Consider the following 26,380-nt stretch of genomic DNA (forward strand, 5'->3'; position numbering starts at 1 on the left):
TGAATATCCTGCTTTGTCAGGACCAGGGATGAAAGCTCACAGTGAACCATATGGTTTCAAAGGACCCCCTTGATCAAAATGTAATGAGGGTAGTGAGGCTCTGGGCACAACTGGCCCAGAGGAGCTGTGGCTGCCCCATCCCTGGCAGTGTTCAAGGCCAGGTTGGATGGGGCTTGGAGCAGCCTGGTCTAGTGGAAAGTGTCCCTGCCTGTGGCAGGGGGTTGGAATTGGATGGTCTTTAAGGTCCCTTCCAACCCAAACTATGCTGTGATTCCATCTTCCCATGATGATTCCATCTTCCCATGCTTTCTCCCCTCAAAGGTTAAGTCTGATCCTTTTCATGACTTCTTGGCTGCTGTTGCTTCCTTCTCCTCCTCACTGTCTCTCGGAGAGACTCTGTCTCAACTCTCCATTTTCATCTCAGCAGATACCTGGAGCCCTGATTTCACTGGGGTGGCAATGCCAAGGCTTCCAAGGGCGGAGCAGGAATGAGAAGGCGATTCTTGGACCATCACAATGGAGGTTTCCTTCTCTACTTGCCTTAGGCTTCATGCACATTCCCATACTTGTTATTTCTTCTTGCTTCTCAAAGAAGCCAAAGAGTCTCCCGGTGTGCTCAAAAACCTTTCCCCATCCTTCATCTGCTCTCTGCTCCCATGCACCAGCTTGGAGGGAGGTGCACCACCTCTTTCAGAGAAAGCTGCAGCAAAGAAGCAGCTTCAGAGCAGTTTTCCTCACCAGTGAGCCTTGCCTCTTTCTGTATTTATTTTTCCCCAGCAACCAAGGAACTTTTGCCAAAATGTGTTTTCCACATGTTCCCTATTAGTCATGCTCTCTGTCTTACAAATCTGTTACCAGTGCCACTAGCTGATGCTATTAATTTACTTCCACCCAGCTTAAGAGCTCAGCAGCAAAATTCCAGGCAGTGTTCCTAAAACCAGACCTGGTGACTTGTTTGGATTTAAAACCAGTGCCCCATTCTTCCTGGATATATATATATTTCTATTTACATATAACACCTTCTCTCCTTCTCCCATGGCTTGGCGAGGGAAAGGGGGACCAGTAGTGGCAGCGGGACAGGCTGTATGGGTGCAGGCAGCTGGGGCAGGACCTCGGCGGTGGGTGCCTGGCCGCTGCAGAGGCGGAGTTTGACGGCACGTCAAATACTTCCCTTGAGCTCCGGTTTCCAACCGCTGGAGCATGGCTGGACCGAGGCAGCAGGAGTTTATCTAGGGCAAGGCGGAGGGCTGGCAGCACAGGAATGCCGGCGCAGGAGGGAAAGCCACCACGGGAAGCACCATGTCTCTGTAAGTCGGGTTTCTACCATTGTTTTCCCTGAAATTTAAGCAAGGGTGTGGGAATTGCTCAGAAACGAAAGACATCCAGCTAGCACAGATGTTTTTCTCTGTTTATTCTGTTCCTTCTTCTGCTTCTGTTAGACTCAGATTTTAACGTTTTACCAGTTCCAACAGTAATGGCTGTGATTGCACAGAGGGATCAGTGGGTTTTGGGAAGTAACCATGATGAGAATGTGGAGCCAACAGCTCATTCCAGCACCTGGCTACAGAGTTTTCAGTACTTTAAGTGTTACTGGTGGGTTGAATGGTCCAAGTCCTCCTTTGTAGCTGTTTTAAAGTGAAACTTGTACCCCTTGTGTGTTTCACACACTGCATGTCAGCTAGACTGGAGGTGACGTGTGAAGATAGAGGACTGAATGAATGGATTTCAAAGCCAGAGGGTTGGTGGGTCCTCTCATGCAATCTCTCTGGCAGATAATTTAGCTACATAAACCACTTAATCTAATCCAACTGCCTGCTCCAGATCCACACGGGGATTTTTCCCCAGGGTGCTGGACTGTGAAACTTTCCTACTACATGGAGGAATTAGGTCTCAAGCACATGGAATATGCAAAAATCCATTTTTTGTGCTTTGATAGTTGGCATTGTGAGGAGATGAGGTATATAATCTTTCCCTAGCACCATCCTATTCATCAGCAAAAGCAATGTGAACAAATCCTTCCTTGGAAGCTTGGTTGCCTTATAATTGTTTCCAAAATATAATAAACTTCCCCCAAGCAATTAATGGCACTGAAATCTCATAGTAGTCTTTCTAGATAGTAAGTTGCAAAAAAGCACTTCAAGTTTAACTGAAGTGGTTGCAGGAGGGGTTTTTAACTCGTTTCCTTTAGTTCTTGCTTTCAAATACGGTGCCAGGAGAGTGGGTGGACACATGAGAGCATAACATCAAGGTGTGATCATACACAAAGACAACAGTGGGCTCCTAGGGGTATAGAAACAGCTTGAGGCTGTTTCCTGCAGATGTTCCTGCAGATCCAGATGTGCATAGAGGGCTGAGCTGCAAGGTCAGTGTCAGGACCAACAGCTCGGGCTGGGAGCTGGTAACAAGAGGTGGTCTTCTCAAAGCAACTGTCTACCAGTTCTGCATTTTTCTTTCAATTTCTTCCTTTTCCTTGACTCAGGAGGTTTGTGAGTGTTTTGAACCAATGCTATTGGGTGCCCCTTTCTAAAATGTGGGTGCTTCGCTGACAGTCCTGACTATTCTCAGATCAAAACTTGAATATTTACTTCAAAAGCCCTCATTACCTTGGTTAGACTACCCCTGCTCCAGCAAATAGCTGTTGGGAGGTGAGCCTGAGCTTTGGGAATTGTGTCATAGAATCATGGAATAGTCAGAGTTGGAAAGGACCTTAAGATCATCTAGTTACAACCCCCCTGTGTCCTTAAGTAACACTTGCAAAACGGTGAATTAACCTTGATGCAGACCTCACAAACTTTAGGTGAGCACTGAAATTATAGAGGAACTGCTCTACAGGACATTTGAAGCTTGTGTTTTAGAACAACATGGGGTTTGCAGCTAGCTGGGGCTGCAGATGGGAGCTGGTGTGTGGCCAGCCAATCTGGGGCCAGTGTGTGCTCAACCCAAGCCCCAGCCCTGCCTCAGCTGGACCCGGATGCTCCACAGACAGATGCACCATGCCCCACAGTGGGCCATAGCTGCACTCAGTGGGGTCTTCCCTTCCCAGCCCCCTGTCAGCTGGAGCTTGGCCAAGTGCCCAGATTAATCCTGCAAATCATTTAACGCCCCATATCTGCCCCATTTGCCCATATCTGAATGGGGAAGCCAATCAGAGGAAGGATTAAACACTTTAGAGTGTATCCACTTTAAAGAAGCAAAAAAGGCACTTTGAGGAGATGCTTTCCCATCTCACCCCTGAGTAACCTCAATTTCCTCAATAAAGAATAGCTCTGTGGGGATTGCTTTCCACATTTTTCTGCAGTAGCTGAGTTGTCCTATCTGCAGCAGTGCTTCTGTGCTGACCATTGGGTCCAAGGCATCACTTTTGGTGCAGGAGATAGGGTTTCTGGTCCCAGCAACTTTGAGGGCTGTTGTTCTTCAAGGTAAGTTGAGGGCAGAGAGGAGAACTTCCCCACCTCTTCTTCTGGCTATTACAGCCTGTTATTACAGCTTCTTACAGCTGTTATTACCCAGCCTGGAGTGAGTTGTTTCTTTGCTCCCTGCCTCAGTTTCTCCAGCTACAGGACAAGAATAACACCATCTGCAGAGCACTCCCACAGTCTCATTCTGGCATGTGAAGACTTGGGGGTTTGGGTTCGCAGAGGATTTGTTTGATCTAGAAATAGCAAAGTTAGAAAATTCCATCTGCCTGGTCTCGAGAGCCCTTGACAGCAGAAGAATTTCACTGCATCTTGAGCCTTGGGCTGCACTGCTACCTCCTGGGGCAGCACGAAGGCAAGCACTGAGCAAATCAGGGCTGTTTGGCTCCTGTCCTGGGAAGCAGCATGAGCAAAACCGCATTCCAGAAAGGCTTGATATGGAGAACAGAGCAAGGCACATTTCCCCTTCTTGCTCCTGCATGGGGCTGTGCCCATGGCTGATGCTGGTGGCTGCTCCCACCCTGCACCTGGTGTGGCTGATGGGCTTAAAACCCAGCTTGTGCCATGGAGATCCTAGGGCTTAATTTTGTGTCTCCTTATAAAAGAGATGCAAAACCAGGTTAGGACCAGGCTTGTAGCTCATTTTACCTCCACTGAGCCATGCTTACCAGCATGGAGGGGTAGGTTTGAAGTCCATACTCTTTCAATATATGGACAACAGTTCCTTCCTCTTCCTCTTCGTGTTTGTGGAGCACTGCAGGGGAGTAGCTTGTGCTGAGCCATAACACACCATTGCCATGTGCTATCCCATGCTAACTTGCTCTTGTCCATGCTCATGTTCTTGGTTCCTACATCTGCCACCAACATATACACTCTTTGCAGTTCTGGGTGCAGTGGTAGGTGTCAGTTCACAGATGGGATAGGGCACACAGATGCCTAATTTACTGCCTGCTATCAAGTACCTGTGTGGAAACAAAGTGGGTAAACTCAATAACAAGGTGGAAGATCATTCAGAGGAGGGATGCAGGGGAGCAGAAAGGATGAGCCCATTCCCTGTTGTCCTGGGGTGAGAGCCCCACTGTTCCCTGTCACAGGGCTCTTTGGGTCTGGGTGCTTTCCCTATTGCTCATTGAATCACAGACTGGTTTGGGCTGGAAGGGACCTTAAAGCTCATCCAATTCCACCCCCCTGCCATGGTCAGGGACACCTTCCACTAGAGCAGGTTGCTCCAAGCCTTGTCCAACCTGGCCTTGAACACTGCCAAGGATGGGGCAGCCGCAGCTTCTCTGGGCAACCTGTGCCAGGGCCTCACCAATTTTACAGGGAAGAACTTCCTAATATCTAACCTAAATCTACCCAGCTCCAGGTATCGAGGTATCTGTCAGGGCTGCTGCCAGTCAAGCAGTAAAACTGCCTTCTGCCCTTAATGATGCCTGGTGTTACCCAAGGAGCCCAGGCTGAGGCCCCACTGCATGTTAAGCTACACACAAAATGGTTATTACAAGCTCTTCCTCCACAGCTGTCTCCAGGTCTAATAAATGCATGTTTTTCTCTGAAAACTTTTCAAGATTTATTTTTAAAACAATCTGTATTTGATTAAACATTTGTTTTGTTTTGGTTTGTTTTTTCCAAAAGGAACTTAAAAGGGCCATCGGCCTGTAAACATAAATATTCCCATTCTTTTGCTGATTCTTTGCATTTTTCTGGGTTTGCTAATGAAAGATATTTGAGCAGTGGAACTCTGTGTTGTGGACAGCATCCTCTATTCCCATTTTCAGCTCAGGCGCTTGAGCACATGGCATGCAGGCAAGAGATTATCACACGCTAACCACCTTTTCATGCCTAGGTGGCTTCCATGGTGCCTTGCATTCACTTTTACAGTCACCCAAACCCTTCTTACAGCACAGCAACATCTCGAAACAGGCAGCAAAGCTGGTAATGGTGAATATAGTAGGTGCTGTGGCTTGTTGTGTTATTCATCTTTGTTTATCCAGTACCACCAGGTATCTCTGCCTCTGTTTACAGTCGTGCAGCATGTTCCCACACTGGCTACAGCTCGTTCCCTGATGCTGCACTCTCATGGTCAGCCCCATGTCATGATCCATTGCAGGTTCCAGGGAGATGGGCTACAGCAGCGAAAGGTGCTTCTTTGAGATAAAATTACTTAATCTGTCACATATGTGCCAGTGTCACAGCCGTATCACTGACTGCAGCACAGATGTTAACTTAACAGCTATGTTATTTATTTCCCCCCTCTTCTTGCAGGTTATAACTGAATAGCCCTTATGACCAACATGAGCTGGAGCTTTCTAACTCGCCTGCTAGAAGAGATTCACAATCACTCCACCTTTGTGGGGAAGGTCTGGCTCACCGTGCTCATCGTCTTCCGCATTGTCCTGACAGCGGTGGGAGGGGAGTCCATCTACTCTGATGAGCAGAGCAAGTTCACCTGTAACACCAAACAACCTGGCTGTGACAATGTCTGTTATGATGCCTTCGCGCCGCTGTCACACGTCAGGTTCTGGGTCTTCCAGATCATCATGATATCCACCCCTTCGGTCATGTACCTGGGCTATGCCATCCACAGGATCGCCCGGTCGGCGGAGGAGGAGAAGAAGTTCAAGGGATTCAAGAAGAAGAAGCAGTTTGCTTTGAACTGGCAGGCAGTGCGCAACATGGAGGAGGCGATGGAGGCTGATGAAGATGAGCCCATGATCTCTGATGACACAGCAGAACGTGAGAAAGCCAAAGCCAAGCCCAAGAGCAAAGAGCAGCAAAAGCATGATGGGAGGAGGCGTATCCAAGAAGAAGGACTGATGAAAATCTATGTCTTTCAGCTACTTACCAGAGCTTCATTTGAAGTTTGTTTTTTGATAGGGCAGTATTTACTCTATGGCTTTGAGGTAGAAGCCTATTATGTTTGCAACAGAGTCCCTTGCCCTCACACTGTTGACTGCTTTGTGTCTCGGCCAACAGAGAAGACCATCTTTCTCCTGGTGATGTACGTGGTGAGCTGCCTGTGCTTATTGCTGAACATGTGTGAGATGTTTCACTTGGGGTTTGGGACCATCCGAGATGCCATTCGCAACCGGAAAATCAACAGCTTCAGGCAACCCCCGTACAATTACGCCTACCCAAAGAACATCTCCTGCCCTCCTGAGTACAACCTGGTAGTGAAATCAGAGAAGTCCACCAAGATCCCCAACAGCCTGATGGCTCATGAGCAGAACTTGGCTAACGTTGCTCAGGAGCAGCAGTGCACCAGCCCAGATGAGAACCTCCCGGCAGACTTGTCCACCCTTCACAAACACTTACGAGTGGCCCAGGAGCAGTTAGACATAGCATTTCAGAGCTACAGCAGCACCCAGGGCAACACACAACCTTCTCGAACCAGCAGTCCTGCCTCGGGTGGCACAGTGATAGAGCAGAACAGGGCCAACATCGCTCAAGAGAAACAAGGTGCTAAACCCAAGGCCAGCTTGGAGAAAGGAAGCTCAAGCAGTAAAGATGGAAAGACATCTGTCTGGATATAGCTTTGTCTAAAAAGAGAGAGGGCAGTGTAAGTGGGAGCTTTATTTTGGTTTGTTTCTGTTTTTTGGTTACTGCATTCATTTCACAGGGCACAGGCGCAATTTTTATATGAGAGTTAAGAGAGAAAAGGAGTTTCAGACCAATTTAGTGCTGTCTTCCAGTGTGTTAACAAAAGACATTTCTTCCCTTTTTCCAACACGTTCTCCAGCTGGCAACTTCCAGTGAGCAAACAGCAACCCCCCGACATCTCCTACCCCTTCAGTCACCACCGCAGCCCCCTTCAGAGACTGGACAGCATGTTATAATGGGAAGAGGAGCTGCTGGTGGCTCAGAAGAGAAGTCAGGCCCGCAGCGAGCAGCTCTTCTCCTGCATGCCAAGGCTAGAGTGCTGTAGGTCAGGCAGTGTTTAATTACTAAATATCCTTAATCAAAATTAATTCCTGATCCCTTGATAAGAAAAAAAAACAACTGACATATTGCATGAACCTTCATGACACACTTACAGCTGATGTCCCACCTGAACTGTTAGATGCTCTAGCAGGCATCGCTGGAAATGAAGGCATGGCTGGATGCTGCAAGCCACAAGCTGGCACCCACATCAAGCTATGGGGCAGAAACACAGTGATTGCCTTACACAGGGAGACCTAAAAGTATAGCACAGCATGAAAGTTTTTGTCTTTTATTCCTCTGCATCAAAGCAAAAAGCAAAATGACCAAACACTACACAGCAGGAGCAAGCAGTGACATAGCATCATACCGGTGCCTGTGCAGCTACAGATGTGACGGGAATCGTTGCAGTTCCATTGTTTTTAACAAACTGCTGCTTCACATCACCAGAAAGTGCCTTTAAGCAACCAGGAAAACAAAACCGTAAAGGGTTTAGACTTCTTGATTTGCTGAATTTTACTAGAGACTGGAAGATCAGTGTTGGCAAATTTGTTTTCCTGTTTAATCGAACCCTTATAAATAGTGGCAGATGGCAGGTCTATGCATGGTGTGTGTATACATGTACGTATATATACAGCCACATATGAACATGTGTGTGTGAATATAGACATAGATATATATATATATATAAAAATGTAATATCAACCCTCTGGTAATTTTACAGCCCTCCACCTCCCCTGGGAAACCCAGCTGGTCCAGGACTATGGCTGATCGCATCCTGGAGCAGCCTTTGGGCTTCTACCTCCCAGCCTCACCTGGGGAACTGGCAGGTTTCACACACTTGGTTGGGGGTCCTTAGCAATGAGATCTGGCTTCAGTGGGGGCAAGACCAGGACAGTAGCAAGAAGTTTTCTCCCTAGTCCATGAGGAGATTTTTTCAGCTTGGCTTGGTTTTAGGGTGGTTTTCATGCATCTACAGAGTCTGGGGGCATGTTAAAATCAAGCTGCTGAGCAACAAGGCTCCTTCTGGTGCCAAGGACATGCTTTTTCAGGGTGGTTTCGTCCCGTATGTCTTGTACAGCTGCTGGGCTATGGCTTTGTTCCCTTCCAGTAACACAAAATAGAAAGAAAACATCATCACCGTGAGCACGAGGAGCATGTCCTTGTGCTTATTCCTGCCAAATAGTAGAGGCTGAAACCAGTAACTGCCCGATTCTGTCATGTATCAGAGCTGGTCTGACCCCTGAGATGTTCCCAAGATGCCTGTGGCTTGGCAGATGCTCTCACAGCCTCCCAGGATTCCAGTGACTGATTCACCGCCATGGAGAACCCAAACAGGCAAAGCCTCCAAGATCTAACCTAATGCAAAAAAGTAAACCCACAGAACTGTCCTTATGCAAGCTGTTCCCTCATGGCTGTGCCAGCCACACAAAGGCTCATGCAGTTCTCCATGCCAGTATTTCTGATCCACTGGATCTTCATGACTTCTCACTGGGTGTCTTTCTCATGTCCTTAAGATCAGTCCGTGAAAGTCCTGAGTATGCCTGTTTTGAAGGTGGCTGGGCCCTTTGGCCATTCTGGGGAACAGGCAGAGAACTTGGGAATGGCCTTCAGCTCCTGGGAACCTCAGCTGAGCTGTGCCATGCCATTAGAGTACAGTGCCAGCAGCTAAAAAGTAGGTTTAAAAAGAAAGCAAAGAAACATCCTATGAGATATCCAGCTGAAAACATTTAGTATGGCTTTGCATAACAGTCTGGGGAAGTTTCAGGCTTGTTCCTGGTCCTGCTGAAGGCATAAAATGCCTGGAGTACTGCCTGCTCCAGCTGCTAGAGATCTTCTCCCTGAAAATGGAAAACTGCATCCATGAAGAGGACCAATGCATCCCCCCAGCATCAACAGTCAGTAGTAACACACATCCACTGCATGCAAGGATGGCCCATCTTGCCATGAAATTTGCATGAAAGGCTCAGAAAGCCCACACCACAGTGGTGGGGAGACAAACATATCCAACTACGCTGTTTGTCCTTGTTCTTTATTTGGGAATGTGTGCTCATTCTGGGCTGGGCCTGTGCTGCACTGTGCAGGAGAGGCTGTTTGCTGATGGTGCTGCTGTCATAAAGACAAATATATGCAGGTCCACAGACCAGGGCTGCTGGGGAGGAGAGAAGAGGTGCTGCTGGGTAGAAATTTGTTCCTTAATAATTACAGCTGTCCAGCGCACAAAGCTTGTCCTCCACATCAATGTGACTTCTTTTACTGCCAGCTGTGTGTCCCATAGGAAACAGTGTGTATTTAAAGTCCTTATCTCAAGGGAAAGATGGAAACTCTGAAGAGAGTGATGGCTGGATGCTGCCTGGGTTTTTCAGATTCCTTCCCAATAAGCAGCAGTATCACAGCCCGAGATAAACTTGTCCTTCCCATGCAATGCTGTAAGGCCCAGTCCTGTGCAGGAGTCTGGACTTCGGATTGCTCCTGCCCGTAACAGTGAAACTTTCTTTAGCCCCAGCCATGGCATGAGCATTTTCCAATGACTCACATCAGCCCCTCAGCTCCTGCTGACCTGTGGATTCACCAAGTCACCAAACAGAGGGATAGGCATGTGCCTCCCTTGCACTTGCTTCATCCTGGCCAACACCTCACCATGGGGAAAGCAGGTGTCAGATTTTAAGCCAAAACCCCCAGAACCTGGTCACAGAGACTTGACGGACTCATTAAACCTATTTTATACACCAGGTCTATATCCCCTGCCCCACTGATACAGCTGGCCAGTGCTCAAGGGGAGATCCTAGGGCTCCATGACTGCAGGATCAGAAATATTCAGAGCAACAGGGCTGGAAAGGACTACAGCTCATCTTGCCAACTTGGCACCATCAAATGTCTCCTTAATAGCTAACATGATGCCCCCTTGCTGCAACCTGTCGTGTCTCCTCTCCTCAGCAGACATGGAGAATGTCTCATGCCTTTAATGTCTGCAGAAGCTTTCAGGTGTTAGAAGGCTGTTTTTATCTTCCTCAAGTCTGCTGTCAGCTAAATAACTCCAGTGTCATCAACTTTTATCCAAGGGCTGCTTTCCTAGCATGGTCTTCCTTGGTGTCTCTGAACCACCAGCAGCAAGGTCACATCTTCCCACTCTTCTCCTCTTTATTCATGCATCTGACACCCTGGTCCTCTCCAAACCCACATCTTCTGCAGACATGGGGATTGCTCCCCTCTTCAGATGTGGGCTTGTACAGTCAGTATCTTCCTGCCATCCTTCAAACTGTCTTTTTATTTTCATACCGCAGTAAGAGGGTTTTGAGTGGTCTGTTGGTCTGCAGCAGATTTGCAGTCTCCTCCTGGCTGGTGTCACCAAACATTTAATAATGTTTTCCAAAGTAAGAGTCAATAATTGCAATATTGATGAGTACTAGAGCCAGGGCAGAATCTTGGGCAATCAATACAACCTACTCGTTGGGCAGGGAGATAGATAGGGTAACTGCTCTCTCAGCCATCCTTCCAGCCAGCCCTGCTCATCTATCAGGCTTGAAATGCTTCTTTGCATAAAATGCTTTCCGAATGACAGCTGATCTTGCTTCCCCATGTTTTCCAAGTGTTTTGACAGGGACAGAAGCACAGAAGCATATTCCTGGCAGGATTGCTGTAGTGGTGTGGGCTGCCTGGGAGAGAAGCAGTTTCCTGCAAAGTCCCAGCCAGCCTGGGGGACACCGCTGACTCCTCTGACCTGCCAGATCACATCTGAGCAATACACAGGAGCCAGCATGAATCAGAGAGCCCCAGAAATATAAAGGATTATTATTATTATGTATACCGAGTTGCTCACTTACCCCCTTCCTCCTTTACTCCTTGGACTCTAAAGCCTGTCAGGTATTGCATCTTTCCATTGAGTCACTGCCACGAAGGTGACAGACATAAATTAATGTCTGCAGAAGTGACTACTTCCAAGGAAAGAGCAAAGATCCCTTATTTGATTGTGTCAGTTTGGGAAGGAAAAAGATAGGCAAAATATGCCTAACTACAAGCAAGATTCCCATCACAACCATTACAAACTAAACTGGCAGCTCAAGGAATTTCAATTAGATGACAGGAGGCAGAAGAAATGCCAGTAGTATAATTAATGCTTTGCTTTTTTTTCTTCACAGGATAGTAGTTTTGTTCACACACAAGAGGAGTTTAGCTTTGCAGCTGAACTAATCATAAATGTTGACTCTCTTGCTAAACTTGGTCGGATTAAGTGCCCACACTTATATTTCTATTCTTACCATTCAGGGCCAGGAATGTCCCATGTAAAAGCCAGATTACCTTGTTGCTTGCATTGCATTCCAGTGGGAAATACTTGAACTTAACTCAAGGCCATAACCAGTCTGTGCTGTTACAAAGTTTCTGGGATTGTTTTTGTTGTTGTTCATTTTTTACTGTACTAACTGTATTTGCAGTAGGAATTTTTTGAGTATGAGGTTGAATCTGTAAGTATTTTTCAGTGTAAATGTTACATCTGAACTGTAATTAGAATATTAAACACTGCTCAAAAGAGAAAGATACATCAGTCCAACTCTTCAACTGGCTATTCCACATCCATTACTAATAAAACAGAGTAAAACTTAATTTTGTTAATGTAAAGAGTGTGATGTTTCTGTGAGAAGGGCACTGAATTGATGACAAGAAATTCTTCTCAATCTATTATTTGCCTGTTTTCACCATGCAGGAGCTTTATTTTCCCAGATATGGCTATAAATCACTGCAAAATATTTTTGCCTTAAGGAGTAGTTGACCTTCTAGTTGTTTGGGATGTGTTGTCTCTCTGATGAATCACTGCCTACAATTCCTTAAGGCATGGAGCTGAAACTCCTTAGGAAAGCCTGTACATTCAAAAGCAAGAAAACTTTGCAGAATCTTGGAGAAACTGATTTGAGCTGAGCAAACAACGGGAAAGCACTGGTGAGAAAGCATGCAGTTCTGAACAATCTCAGTCTTTCCTCTTCCCATTAAATCACAGGCATGTTCACCCACAACCCCTGTCCAAACAGTCTTCAGGAAACAAATTCTGGACAGGAACATGCAGGTTTTTTTCTGTTTCTCTGGCAGTTCATAGGATCATAGACTTAGAGAATCCTAGAATGGTTTGGGATGAAGAATGCCTTAAAGCTCATCCAGTTCCAACCACCTGCCACAGGCAGGGACATTTTCCACCAGACCAGGTTGCGCCAAGCCCTGTCCAACATGGCCTTGAACACTGCACGATGGGACAGCCACAACTTCTCAGGGCAACCTGTGCCAGGGCCTCACCACTCTCATAGTAAAGATAAAGTTGTATCTTTGCAACTTCTTTGGCATGAGCAGAACTAGCTCCCACCAAGAGATAGATAATAGGATACTCTACCATGTCCACAAGAAAGGTCAATAGTCAGAAGCACTTCAGCCTCATAAGTCACATCCTTGGCAGTGCTACATGAAACACACAAAAGAAGGGAAAATACTGCCAAATAACAAGATGTCCTTCAAACCAGCAAAGTCTGAGCAATAACATGAACTTACCCTTGCTGTTGGCTGCTGGGCTGGTACCAGACTTACTCGGACATAGAAGCACCCCTGTGTGGCTGACCTTAGCTTGATGTGGCTGCTAGCCACAGTCATGCAGGAAAAAAACCCTGTAGCAAGTCTTCCTCACTAGCAGCCTTCATCCCTTGAAGCCAAGCTCACTCCAGGTCTCTGAGCCCCCAGCCCATGGTCAGTCCCATCCTGTCCTGATGGCTTAGGGGACTGGCATTGGTTGGAAATTGAGTGAGTGAGTGAGTGAGTGAGTGAATAGCAGACTCACCTCTTGTCCCCAGGTCACCTCCAAATTGTTGCTGATAGAGAATGTGGTGCGGACAGTGCCCACAGAGGGAGAACAGGGTGACAGGGCCCCTTAAGCCTAATGCTCAGTATGAAGGAGGAATGGCAAAAGCAGCCTGTATTTTTGGAACAGAGCAGTTGCAAAACCTCTCATTTCTTTAGACAGCCAGGCTAAAAATACCACTGACTTTCCAGCGTCCCATTCTCTCTGGAACCTCAAGATTCATCTATTTCATTAGCTGCTCTATGCTGCAGGCAGTATTCCTGTCAACAGCATCTCACTAGCCGCTAATCACTCCCCCTAGGGAAATGCTAGCAACAGCTTTACCTTCATTTTCAGCCCCACTAGCACAGAACAGCCCCCTTGGTGTATGGACTCACTCCTTGCAAACTCAGCTGCTACTTTGCTTTACATCTGTTTCCAGCCCATTGTCCTTGCAATTTCCCCCCTGTCTTCACTGGCCTTTGCATTGCCCAGGCCAGCCACCATCCATGTTTTCCTCTCTAAGATGGTGGGATATTACCCCATGCCAGAAGCACTACTATGGTTTACCACAGTCCCACATCCCGGCTACTGGCTGCATGCAACTGACTTCCCAGAGTGTAGCTTCAGGAGTACTTAATGCACAGGGTTAGGGTTGAATAACTGCTGATGTGGGTTTGTGGATGCGAGTTTGTGCTTAGCACCCCATGAAAAAGCTGGACCAAATTCTAAGAGTGCTAACCCTCAGGGCTGGCTGCAGAAAGACAGCAGTTATCCCCACTTTATGCTAGTGTAGATGAATTTTGGATGAAAAAATGCTAAGGATGAGCCCTTGCAGGTGGGAGTTTTGGGCTGTCCTGCTGCCACAGAGGCCAGCAAGCCCCAGACACAGCAGGGTTTCTGGCAGTGGGGGAGCAGAGAGTGGAAAGCTGATGGAGCAAGAGGCTGATGACAGCTTGTGCAACTGCCGGGGGACCGGCGAGGAACAGGGAGAGAATATCTGTCCTTTTCCACCATTTTTTAGCTGTGAGAAGGGTTTCTGGTTGACCCGAACACATGCCCGGATGAGAATTCCCAGGGGGGATTTTGGAGGAGGTTCCCTTTGGGATAAGGCTTAGCCGGGGATGTTGCATCTTGTAACACTGCCACCCTGTGCCACCAGCTCTCCTCCAACAAACACCACTAGAAATGAGGAAGCTGGTGGCGATGATTCATCAAGCTATCGAACAAGGGAGAGCTGTACATTTCATGGTCTCACCATGATGTGGAGAGCCTTAGGTACGGAGGAGAGACTGATCTCCACTGTCATTAGGTGTCCCCAGGACTACTTAGAGTCCATGGCAAGAACGAGCACTTTCCTCTATGTAGCTGATGAGATTCAGCTTACACAGAGGCTCTGGCGTGAAATGAAGACTCCTGAAGTGTCTTTTTATCTCCATCACCTACAAAGGAAACCAGCCCACTCAGGTGTGGAAATCCTATATGGGAGGGCTTCTTCCTGGTATAAAATCAGATATTTTATACCAAAGACTCTGGCAGTATTCAACTGAGTATCACAGAGAATTTACTTTACAAAATTCTGCCTGCCTCTGTCAGTCTGGCTCAGCATCTAGGACATTTGATGCTCCTCAACTGCTTTCAAAGCATAAGATGTGGAGAAAAGAACTGAGAGGACAGACTCGTTTTATCAGGCTTTCCTTTTTGTTCAGTTGCTGAGCTGAGACTGTGGTTTCAGAAGGCTGGAAGGAGAGGATCTGTGACCATGTCTGTGAGCTTTAATCACAACAGACAAGTCTGTGTAACACCATGCTGGCTGCCTAAAGCACAGCAGGTCAGATGCAATCTCTGCTCCAAACACAGATAGCAGCAAGAGGTATGACATTACTCAGTCCCACAATATTAGTCCAGTGGAAGAGTATCACTCAAGGGCAGTATTGTTCTCATGAGCAAAGGTCAAAGGATCTGATCCCACTGGAGATGGGTCCTGCTGCACTAGAGGGCTTTAAAGTCCCTGTAACTGCATCCAAAGAGTGTTGAGCCATGGATGTGGAGGACAGGGAAGAATCACCCAGTGTCTGCCAAATTAATCTGATGGAAAGCTCTACGAATCATGTTGTCCCTCTGACTAGGTTTCAGGTCTTCTGCTTTTAGTTATGATAGACACAGAGTGAGGGTTGGCACAACACCCCCTAGACATTCAGTGTTGCAGGTCTTGACCATGCTATGGCTTTTCTTAAATCATTCCCTTAGCTAATTTAATACACTAAACTGGTGGAGCTGCAGTTTCTGACCAGTGAAGCATTTAAACACTACTTTACTGGCACCATAACTCTGTGCTAAAAGAAAACCCAGAAATAGGTGTGTAAAAGCTGTAGAAAGTAGAAAACCATATAAAGGCTCAAACTGGCTTCCTGTTTCCTTCCCATTTTCACTTTACTTTCCATTGTCATTCTCCCAGATATGCTGTGTGGGGTCTGATACAACATGCGTGATGGTTAAAAGTCAGCATGAGCATGCATTGAGATGACAAAGGGCTGACTGTGGGATGGCCACTGCCTGTCCCCACCTCTTGGTGGGATGTGGCACCAGGTAAGGAAGAGCCAAAGCTGGATCCAGGTGCAGGACCATAGTGCCTCAGCCCAGCTGTGCTTCCAGAGTCCTGACTTTCCCCCTTTTCCTGGAATTCTGAAAAGCAAAACACACGCAGCCCCCACTCTTGGCACATTCCCACATCCAGGGAGTGAAAAACACCACAATGGGCATCAGCTCTCTGCATCTTCAGCCCTGGTTTAAAGGCAGGCAGGTTTCTTCAGCCCTGTTTTTCACTCACAGCATTTGCTAGCAGCCGGGCAGAGCATGTTCACATGCCAAGGTCACCTCGAATCGCATCCACTGCCTGTCTTTATTTCTCCACCTGCTCTGCCTGTGCAGCTGCCTGACAAGTGTTGCCTTTGAGCAGGGCCAGTGCTGAACTTGGGGCCACACTGCCTGTCACCACTGGGAGCAGATCTGTCCCTGCATGCGTAGGGGTATGTGATAAGGTTATCACTGCTGGGGCACACAGGGAAAGCCTGGTCCTGCCCAGGGGTGAACTGGCTGATCATGCTCTGCTGCTGTCACATCTGCAGCTCCCAAAACACCAAGCAGCTTCACCCAGGGTTTTAGCTTCCGTGGGGTTTCACCAGTGGCGGGCACCAGCTCTGCCTGTTCCAGTGAACACCGATGGTTCCTTTCACAAGGTTCATATTGGGTCAGCTGTGCCCCCTCCCTATAGAGCTGCACATGTGCTGGTGTTGACAGCAGCAACGAGCAGAATGGCCTTAAAGCAAATTGCGGCAACTGGAGAAAAGCAATTACAAATGACAGACATGACTCATGGCCATTTCTTGAACTGTGGGATGAATTCCAGCATAAGGAGCTGCAGCCAAACCTGGGGCTACCAAGGCCCTTCAGACCCCATTTCTCATAGGGTTAACAAATGTTCAAGGGGCAAGCGAACAGCAACTTCAGCCTCACACTAATAACATGGGGATTTTATTTGTGTGCAGTGCTGCTTAGTAGATATTTCCACTGCCAAACACTTATTGTTTATTGTAAAACAGAGCTACTGACAGTTTTCCCAAGAGTGTTAAAAGAGGGAAATAGAACCATAGAATGGTTTGTGCTTCAAGGAACCTTAAAACTCACCTAGTTTCAACCCCTCTGCCATAGACAGGGACACCTTCCACTAGACCAGCTTGCTCCAAGCCCCATCCAACCTGGCCTTGACCACTGCCAGAGATGGGGCAGCCACAGCTTCTCTGGGCAACCTTGGCCAAGGCCTCACCACCGCAGAGGGAAGAATTTCATCCTAGTATCTAATCTAAATCTCCCCTCTTTCAGTTTCAAGCCATTCCCCTTTGTCCTACCACGACCTGCCCTCGCAAAAAGGATGGGGCAGCTAATGGGTCTTACAAGAGCAGAAACAATCATTGGAGTGGAAACTAGAAACCTTTGGTGCGTTTTCCAGCCTGTTAGCCGAAACTTCACTGGGGGAGCACAGGTACTACTCTACCTGCCCGCGGTTTCCAGGGTATTAAGGGCTCAGCGGGGAAGGTCTGACTACGTGGGCAGGAATTCGCAGAGCTGGGGAGAGGTGGCCTGAGCAGACCCCCAGGGCTCACACAACGAACCGCGGGACTTGGGCGCTGTTTAAGCCGCACCATGGCTGGGGGCAGCGCTCCCCTGCCTGGCAGGGGCACCCGAATGTGCTGCAGCCACCCCGCCCAGCGGGAGGGCACCCAGAGCTGGGGTTGCCCAGTACCAACCCCCCAAAAGCGCGGAGGGGCGGGAACGTGCGGGGCGGGGGCGACACCCCTTCGATGGCCCCCCCGCCGCGCCGGCCGTGCCGCGCGCGGCGGGGCTCGGGGGCGGTGCGTACTGTTAATATGGAAACGTGCCACGCCGTGCGCTTCTCCGTGCTCACTGGAACACAGCGGCCTCTATAGAGTTTCTCGCTTACCTTTAGTGCGCGAAAAAAGCCTTTGCGCCTTGTATTTTTAATCACTAGCAGAGGTCTCGGTGCGTTACCTGCGCAGAAAAGTGTAATGATTTCAGTATTGATAAGGCAGCCCTCAGGGGAAGCCCTGGGCATAGCATCTGAGGGTATGTCTGGGACGTACCTGAAATGAGCAGTTTGTACTGTCTCACAGGTGCTATAGTCACTGACAAGGCAGCATGACATGTCACATAGTAATTACACCATATAGTCACCTGCTGTAGGTGTGGTGTTGATTAGTGGGAAACCAGGGTCATGCAAACTGTTGGGTCAGGTTAAAGGAACCGCTAATGGGAAGCACAGCTGAACAAAGCTTCTCCTGCTGAAAGTTGCCTTGCTTTAGATCTTAGAATCACAGACTGGTTTGGACTGTAAGAGTCTTTTAAAAGCTCATCCATTCCAACCTGCCTGCCATGGGCAGGGACACCTTCCACTAGACCAGGCTGCCCCAAGCCCCACCTAACTTGGCTTTGAACACTGCAGGGATGGGGCAGCCACAGCTTCTCTGGGTAACCTGTGCCAGGGCCTCACCACCCTCACAGGAAGGTCTTTCTCAGACCTTCCTAAGATCTCCCCTCTGTCCGTTTAAAGCCATTCACCCTTGTCCTGTCCCTACCTGCCCATGTCAAAAGCCCCTCCTCAGTTTTCTTGTCAGCCCCTTTAGGTGCTGGGAGCTTCTCTAAGGTGTCCCCAGAGCCTTCTCTTCTCCAGGCTGAACAAGCCCAGCTCTCTCAGCCTGTCTCTGTGGCAGAGGTGCTTTAGCCCTCGGAACATCTTTGTGGCCTCCTCTGGACTCACTCCAACAGCTCCATGCCATTCTTATGTTGGGGGCCTCAGAACTAGACACAGGAGTGTGAGGGAAATTCTCACCAGAGCACAGTAGAGGGGGAGAATCCCCTCCCTTGACCTGCTGGTCACACTCTGGGGATGCAGCCCAGGACATGGTTGATTTCTGGTCTGCAAGTTCAGACTGCCAGGTCATGGTGACCTTCTCATCCACCAGCACCCCAAGTTCTTCTTCTCAGAGCTGCTCTCAGTCCAGCCTCCTGCAGCCTTTATCTGTGTTTGGGATTACCGCGTCCCAGGTGCAGGACCTTGCACTTGGTCTGCTTGAACTTCATGAGGTTCATACTGTCCCACCTCTCCAGCCTGTCCAGGGCCCTCTGGATGACATCCGTTCTCTCCAGCATGTTGCCTGTACCACACAGCTCTGTGTCTTTGGAAACTTGCTGAGAGTGTGCTTGATCCCACTGTCCATTGCTCCTGACAAAGATATTGAACACCCTGAGGAACACCACAGATAGGCATGAGTGTTTGGGAAGACTGCATGGTCAGACTCATTTCTGTCCCCAGGAGAAGTGAGAGCAGTATTTGCTAGGAAAAAGAAGAATGGATGGCTGAAAAAGTTCAGGTATTTTAGTACAGGGAGTTGAGTGTGTGCTGGCAGCCTTCGGTGAAACTCCACAGGCCTCTGGATGTGCACCAGGTTTGAGATAAACATGTTGGCTTCCGCTGCTGTGGTGGTTTGTTTTTCTAACCTTGTCAGTGTTACTTTTTTTAGGCTTCATGAGAGTCCAGAAGAAGAGCCACACATCCTGCTGGAGTGTGACAGTGGCGTCCTGGATGCCATACAAAAACATCTGAAACTGTACAAGATCCGGAGGAAAGTAAACATCGCCCCTTGCCTTGACCTCTCTTTGTGGGCTGTCATCCCTGGGGAGCAGGCTGGAGACATTGCCAGTTCCCTTGCAAAATGTGCAGACCAGGCTCCAATTTTAAGTCCTGACCCCAGAACAGAAGTCATGGGCTGGAGAGTTATCACAAAGAAAGGAGTAAATCTGTCAGAGATTATCCCTGGGAGTCATGTTGGAAACATTCAGGATTACCACAGGCACAGGTATAAACAAGGTAAAGCCAAGATCTATTTTGCACTGGATTTGGGGATTTTTTTTTTTTTTCCATGTATTATTACAGTTTCATATTATGAGAGTCCAGATGCTGATCTAAGACAGAGGAATAAATTATAAAAGCTGCACTGGTCGATATGTGTTAACTTGTTAGTAAGCACAGGTATTATTTGCTACTTTGAGGGAAAAAAAGTGATTTGGTAGTTATAATTCTGTCTGGTGGCAGAATCTGGGTACAGTTTCCTAGGGTGGCAGGTCAGGAATGCTAACAGCAAGAGAAAACCAGGATCATTCATTTTCTTAGAGGAAAACTTGTGTGGCTTGAGTAATTTTGATTATTTTGGGACAGTTTCTATGTTTTCCTTGTTGCTAAGGAAGGAGAAGCAAACACTAACTTATTTTCTTACAAATGTATGAATGGTTGCACAGAATTAACTCGGAGGTGGAGGGATGTATGCTTGATTTGAGAGGGAGCTCAGTTCTGGAAGCCCCCGTGCCTGCGCAGTGCTCCTATTGACTGTACATGCAGATAGTGGCAAATAAGATAATAAATTGACTGGATAATAAGTCAATAGGCAGACTGAAAGATGATGATCCTCTGCTAAACCCGAATCCATCTGGTTGGGAAAAGCAAGCTGTTAATGGGTCAAACTGGGCTAGCCTTTGTGCTGCCTCCTGAAATGACAGTGCTCGTCTTGCTGCACTGCTGCAAAAGGCTCTGTCCAGCCCTGGTTAAAAAAAAAAATAATTTCTTTGTGTCATTGGTCAAAAAAGGCTAGTTATACAGACATTTGACATTCGAGCTTGAAGAAAAACAGTTGTCTAATTTATGTTCTTCTGAAGAAAAGAACTCTTACTGATATTAACAGAGGGACTGACATTTAATTGACATTGAAAGAGCGATCTTGGCAGGCTTGAGAGGTGGGCCTGTGCAAATCTCATGAAATTCACCAGGCCAAATGCAAGGTTCTGCACATGGGTCAGGGCAATCCCAAGCACAAATACAGGCTAGGGAAGACTGGACTGAGAGCAGCCCTGAGGAGCAGGACTTGGTGTTGGGTGACAAGAAGGTCACCATGACCCGGCAGTGTGTGCTGCAGCACTGGAAGCTGTTGGAGCAGGTCCAGAGGAGGCCATGGAGGTGCTCTGAGGGCTGAAGCACCTCTGCTACAGAGACAGGCTGAGAGAGCTGGGCTTGCTCAGCCTGGAGAAGAGAAGGCTCCAGGGAGACCTTAGAGCAGCTTCCAGTGCCTAAAGGGGCTGACAAGAAAGACGGAGAGGGGCTTTTGACATGGGCAGGTAGGAATAGGACAAGGGGGAATGGCTTTTGTCCTGGGTTCAGCTACCAGCTGAGCCTAAACCACAGCTTTAAACTGAGAGAGGGGAGATTCAGATGAGATCTGAGGAAGATGTTCTTCCCTGTGAGCGTGGTGAGGCCCTGCAGAGGTTGCCCAGAGAAGCTGTGGCTGCCCCATCCCTGGCAGTGTTCAAGGCCAGTTTAGACAGGGCTTGGAGCCACCTGGTCTAGTGGAAAGTGTCCCTGCCCAAGGCAGTGGGGTTAGAACTGGATGCTCTTTAAGGTCCCTTCCAACCCAAACCATTCTACGATTGTATAATCTGCCTTGCGGGTGCAAGTGAGCAAAATTTAGCATTAATGCATTTGGATGGATTCTACATCATTCTGGGTGCTTTGAATTTTCACTGTTATTCTTCTGAGGTTCTGTATGCTTCATAAAATCAGATTCCAGTGCAGTTCTGCTTGCGTTTCAAGAGGAATCTTTGCTAACTGTTTATGGCTAATGATTTGCTCAGGCCCGCACCAGAGTTTTTGGAAGTTTTTTATTTATCCATTGTTTCTATGGGGCCCCTTGCTTTTATAACTTATGGAGGAAGCATGCCGCAGGAATCTTAAATACTGAAGAATTTTCCAAATTTACCTATTGGTTTTACTCTTTTCCTAGGAATTCCTGAAGGTGTGAAAGATCTACCTCCTGGCGTTGCCCTCCCACTGGAATCAAACCTGGCCTACATGAATGGCATCAGCTTCACCAAAGGCTGCTACATTGGACAGGAGTTGACAGCCAGGACCCACCATGTGGGTGTCATTCGCAAGCGGCTGCTGCCAGTCCAGTTTCCAGCTCCTCTGCCCACAGACAGCATTCCAGAGGGTGCTGATATTGTAACTGAATCGGGAAAGTCAGCTGGCAAGTTTCGTTTTGGAGGAGGTGAACTCGGTATAGCTCTTCTGAGGTTAGCTAATGTAAATGAAGCTCTCTACCTAAATAGTGGAGGTGATAAAGTAAAGCTCACTGCAAGTATACCTGAGTGGTGGCCGAAAACCGCTAGCAAATAAATGAGGAACCAGCATTTGCCTTCCTGAGAATGTATTTTGTGTGATACATTTGGGAAGGTGTGTTTGCCTTCAGCTGTTGTTTGTGGTGTTTGATGTGGGGAGTGTGTGACAGGATTCTTGAAATTGGGACTAAACAGCAGGAACCCAAACCTGAGGATGGGAGGATAATTTAAGCACTATGGAGAGACCCACAGAGCACATGCAGGGAAGCACACTGTTTCCTGTGAGTACCCTGTATTTATTCAGGGGGTGCTGTGTCGCTGGGTTGGATGCCAGCTGAATTTTCAGACCATTGGTCACTCAGTCAGACTCTGCCCTGTGTAGGGTGTGGGGTGCATTCAGACTGAAGCGACAGTGGGAGCAGGAGTTTGCCATTGCACTGAACTTTTCTGTTAGAAATAACCATTCTGTGGTATTATTTTTTTTTTTAATGAAGAGCATGCTGCTCATACCTCATGTAAGATACATACTCAGGCTGAAGTGTTCACTGCAAATTGAGCTTCTTCCTAAACTTGCGGATAGGGTGCGCTAATTGCATTCAGGAAGACGAATACCTTCTCCTTCACATTTGGGAACTTGATTTTAAGTCCTCCCTGGTAAGAAAGCTCTCCAACTTCTTGATCCCATGCCCTGCTTCAACGCCAGCAGAGGGAGCACAGGCAGCCCCAGCTGGCTCTTCTGCTGCCCCTGACCTGGGTAAGCCAGGCTTCCTTCACCTAAGAAACTGTTTGGGAGAGGAGACAGATACTTTACAGAAATACAGTGCACCAGTGCATGCCCTGGGGTGACTATTGGTGTACTGGTGCGTAGCAGAATAACCTCTTACCAGAAGCATGTGCCCACCAGTTGCCAGCAACAATTGAAGGGTTGGTTTTTTTGGCATCTCCATCTTTGGTCTGTCATGTTGTAGAAAAATCCTCCCAACTTTCTTGCAGCCTTTGGCAGGGGTTTTCTTGCTCCCTCCACAAAGCTGAGGAAGGGATAGCCTGTCCCCATCTCACCTTTGCTTCTTCCCTCAGCATTAAGATGAGGTCTCTGGAGAAAGAGTTAATGCCAAACCTTCTCTCAGCTCAGCCTGGGGTTCCTGAGGGAGGATATGCACCCCATTCACTTCTCTGGCTGCTTCCCACTTCCCTTGTACCCAGCACGGCTCCCTGCTGCTGTCTCCAGCTGTGCTATTCTCCATCCACCATACCCTGTGGGTTTTCAGAGCAGCCCAGTACCTCAGGATTTCTGTGCTGCATTTTTCTGGCTCCCACTTCTTGTTCCTCTTCACGCTTTTCCTTGTTTCTGCAGTCGTGTGTTCCTCTCTGCTTCCTCACAGCCAACCAGCTCGGTGCCTCCTAACCCCTCAACTTGTAGCAACTTACAGGAGCCCTATGTATTTTTGTATTTCAACAGACCTGTTACCAAGGGTGAGTGTGTGCAAGGGCATGATGAGAGCTTAGCAGGAGGGAGGACCCCATTCTGACAAAAAAAAGCCCCTCTTGCATGTGCATTTGTAACAAAAAACATCTGAAGCACATTCTGCCACTGTTCCAGTGTCACTGTAAAGGGAGCTTGTCCCTGAAAAATGCTTGTATTGGTTAAAAACATGCTTGCTGTAAAATGAATCTGTGAAATACTGCATTAAAAGTTTATTGTATCAGTAATTTGTTAGTGACCTGAAAGAGACTCTACCTTGTGTGAAGACACACCACACAACACTTTTTGAGGTAGCTTACTGACAGGAAACAGGTCTCACACTGTTTATCACCCCTTTGTCAGGTTGAAGATTGTTAACGAAGTCTTTCTGCTGGAAAAATAAATGGCAGTGCAGTGCTTTGTGCTTTCTGGATCCTTGGACTGTGACAAAGGCAAGACTGTGCAGCTTGCGTTGATGCTGCTTTGCCAGGAGCAGCTTTTCCTCTGTCTCCCATTGTGCAGAGTCTCCTCAGAACAGTTGTATTGTACTGGTATGCGTACAGCCTGAATAAACACAATGTTTATTCTGTCTGGGGAAGTCCTGAATCTCTTCTGGTGCATTCTTAACACATTTTTAAACACACGTTTGCCTTCTTAGCATATTTGAAAGGTTTTTCTGTTGCTAACAGCTGCAGGTTACAGATTTGCACTCGATCACTTCAGAGAAAGGATGTGGCAGAAGTCAGAGAGGGCAGCCCCAGTCTGCATTATCCCTTCATTCTTCATTCTCCCTCACTACCAGCTCCTCACCACCAGCCATCATCAATGGCTTTATGTGGTGAGCTTGGTCTGGAAGGCCAGGGTACAGCTGTATAGGTGCAAGGTGGATTTTGTAGGGGTGTCTGCCTTGCTCCTGATCCCCAACAGAGCAAACCTCCTTCACCAAAGGTTGGGACTGAGTGAAGCACAGTGAGGAACTCACTGCTGACCAGCCAACAAGGGATGGACAACCACCCACCCGCTCACCATGTAAGCTGAAGGGTGCAATGTCCCCAGCAGCACATTTAACACCTGTTGCTGTTAAGAAGGAGAAAACATTGAGAAATAAAAGGCCAGGTTGGACGGGGCTTGGGAGTAACCTGGTCCAGTGGAAGGTGTCCCTGCCTGTGGCAGGGGGTTGGAACTGAGCTTTAAGGTACCTTCCAACCCAAACCAGTCTGTGATTCTATGATAAAACACACACAGCCTCTCTGCCACCCCGTGAGGGAAACAAGACCGTTTTGTGGTGCAATTCTGTCAGCTTTTCGTGCTTTCCTCAGCACGAGACGAACATGGCAGCTAAGGGGGGGCTGTCAGGTAACCTGCTCAGCTGCCCGTCTAATACTTAATACAGCTGGGAAACAGAGGCTCTGCTCTTCAAGAGGCTAATCCCTTCCTGAGCCTGTGTTTCTGGCTCTTCCCTGCGCTGCCTCAGCTCCACCTCACTCTCCTCCCCACGCCGGCTCCCCCGTCCCGCTTCACAATGGTTCACCCCTCCCCTATCCAGCCTCCCTCTTTTTCCCCCGCGCAGTGGTTTCTCCCACCGACGGCCGTTGACCGAGTGCGCGCTTAACTCCCGTCCGCCCCCGCGCGGGCGGGCACATGGGAAACAGAGGGGACGCTCGGGCCGGCGGCTGCTGGGGGGGGGCTGCAATGACCGGGGCGGTGCTGGCTCCTCACGGCTGGAGGGGGAGGATGAGATGGTGGCGGGTCGCGCCGTGACTCTGGCCGTTCGGCCTCACGGGGCTTCCCGGGCGGAGGTGAGGCGTCAGCGCTGCCGCCCCGCCGCCGGGACGGGGCTGGGGCTGGGGCTGCGGTCTGAGCTTTGGAGCTGAGGAGTGAGCGGACGTTGTGAGGGGAGGAACCGGGCGGAGGAGGTGCTGCGGGTCTGGTGGGGGTGAGCCCCCGTGGCTGCTGTTAGGGCAGGACCGTGAAATAAAGGACATGTCTGCTAAAGTACAAGGCTGTGTTACACTTGCCTGTGGTACGCTGTCATTTCTGTGGGCGCTGGGGCGTTAACAGAGCCGTGAGCGGGCCTGGCACACTAAAAATAAGAGGTTTGTGCACGGGAAGAGAGCAAAAAAGACCCGTGGAGTAAGCAAGTAGTATATAGCCTGGAGTCTCAGTAGGGTGAGGCAGGAGCCCTTTTCAGAGGCTGTGAAGGGGAGTACATTGAAGTGTTCGGCTTCAGGAAAAAGGTTCCTTTTTTGCTGCTTTTTTTTTTTCTCCGGATTTTTTTGCCATATTTCTCCCATTTCCCGATTTTTTTTTTCTTCCCCTTTTCAGCAGATCTTGATTTAATTGTTACAGTTTTTGTATTTCCCGATATTTTTTTTTCCTTCCCCTTTTCAGCAGTTCTTGATTTAATTGTTACAGTTTTTATATTTCCTGTTATAGTAAAAAGCCTCCCAAAAGCTACCCTGGTGTGGGGAAGGTTTTGGAAGAATGACTGCTAATACTTAAGTCTAGTGTATAAGCAGATGTTCTGCTGCGTTATTAACATCGCTGCAGTCGGCTGGTTTAAGTGTATTATTACTTGCATGAATTCACACTCCTGTGGCTGGGTTGCTGCTGGGAGCTTGTGTGCAGGCATCATCTTCACACTGAATTACTTGTAGTTATCAAGTTTAAAACACCCTTATAAATATTTGTGCGTTGATATTAACGTTCTCAGTATAGGTGTTGCTGAAACCCTTGAAATCTTCAGGGGGCGTCCAATGGTGCAGCTAACTACTACTTCCAGCTGCTTTACAAGAGTAGGGTTGTGAGGACAGTTTCTGCTGGATGGTAGCAAAGATGTACACTGCATTTTGACTTCAAACTGTTCTCTCAACAGTTTCCCTGTACAGTGTTTTGCTTTCACATAGATGGTGAGCCCTTTGGAAAAGGTCATCTTGTTCTTTCTGTTACATGCTGTTCCCTGGCTAGCGCAAATGATTTATGCCTAAACTGGTTTTGTGGAGTGGTGTCTGGGTTTCCTCCCATTCCCTC

The 26,380-nt window shown here is 48.2% G+C and overlaps 3 protein-coding genes across 6 annotated transcripts in view; 2 read left to right on the forward strand and 1 right to left on the reverse strand.

Moving 5' to 3' along the window:
• GJC2 (gap junction protein gamma 2) overlaps window positions 1–11,936 on the forward strand; it is a 38,221-nt gene extending 26,285 nt beyond the window's left edge. For 3 of the 4 annotated variants that reach the window (XM_062603961.1, XM_062603962.1, XM_062603963.1), the window contains one exon: window positions 5,682–11,936. In XM_062603961.1, coding sequence (XP_062459945.1) covers window positions 5,702–6,949 — 1,248 coding nt within the window. In that variant the 5' untranslated portion in view covers window positions 5,682–5,701 and the 3' untranslated portion in view covers window positions 6,950–11,936. Of the gene's footprint in view, window positions 1–1,086; window positions 1,308–5,681 lie in introns of those variants that run through there. The other variant, XM_062603960.1, reaches the window with a different exon arrangement.
• Window positions 1–26,380, reverse strand: part of LOC134156151 (5-beta-cholestane-3-alpha,7-alpha-diol 12-alpha-hydroxylase) — a 540,007-nt gene that overhangs the window by 286,278 nt on the left and 227,349 nt on the right. The gene's annotated exons all lie outside the window — the stretch shown is intronic.
• IBA57 (iron-sulfur cluster assembly factor IBA57) lies at window positions 19,171–21,968 on the forward strand. Its single transcript, XM_062603883.1, has 2 exons — window positions 19,171–19,594; window positions 21,555–21,968. Exons 1-2 carry the CDS (start codon window positions 19,186–19,188, stop codon window positions 21,944–21,946), a joined length of 801 nt encoding a protein of 266 aa, XP_062459867.1. The 5' UTR covers window positions 19,171–19,185; the 3' UTR covers window positions 21,947–21,968.

Source organism: Pezoporus occidentalis, unplaced genomic scaffold, assembly GCF_034315485.1.
Source record: "Pezoporus occidentalis ecotype Australia unplaced genomic scaffold, CSIRO_AGI_Poc_V1 ctg82, whole genome shotgun sequence".
NCBI classification, from domain to species: domain Eukaryota; kingdom Metazoa; phylum Chordata; class Aves; order Psittaciformes; family Psittacidae; genus Pezoporus; species Pezoporus occidentalis.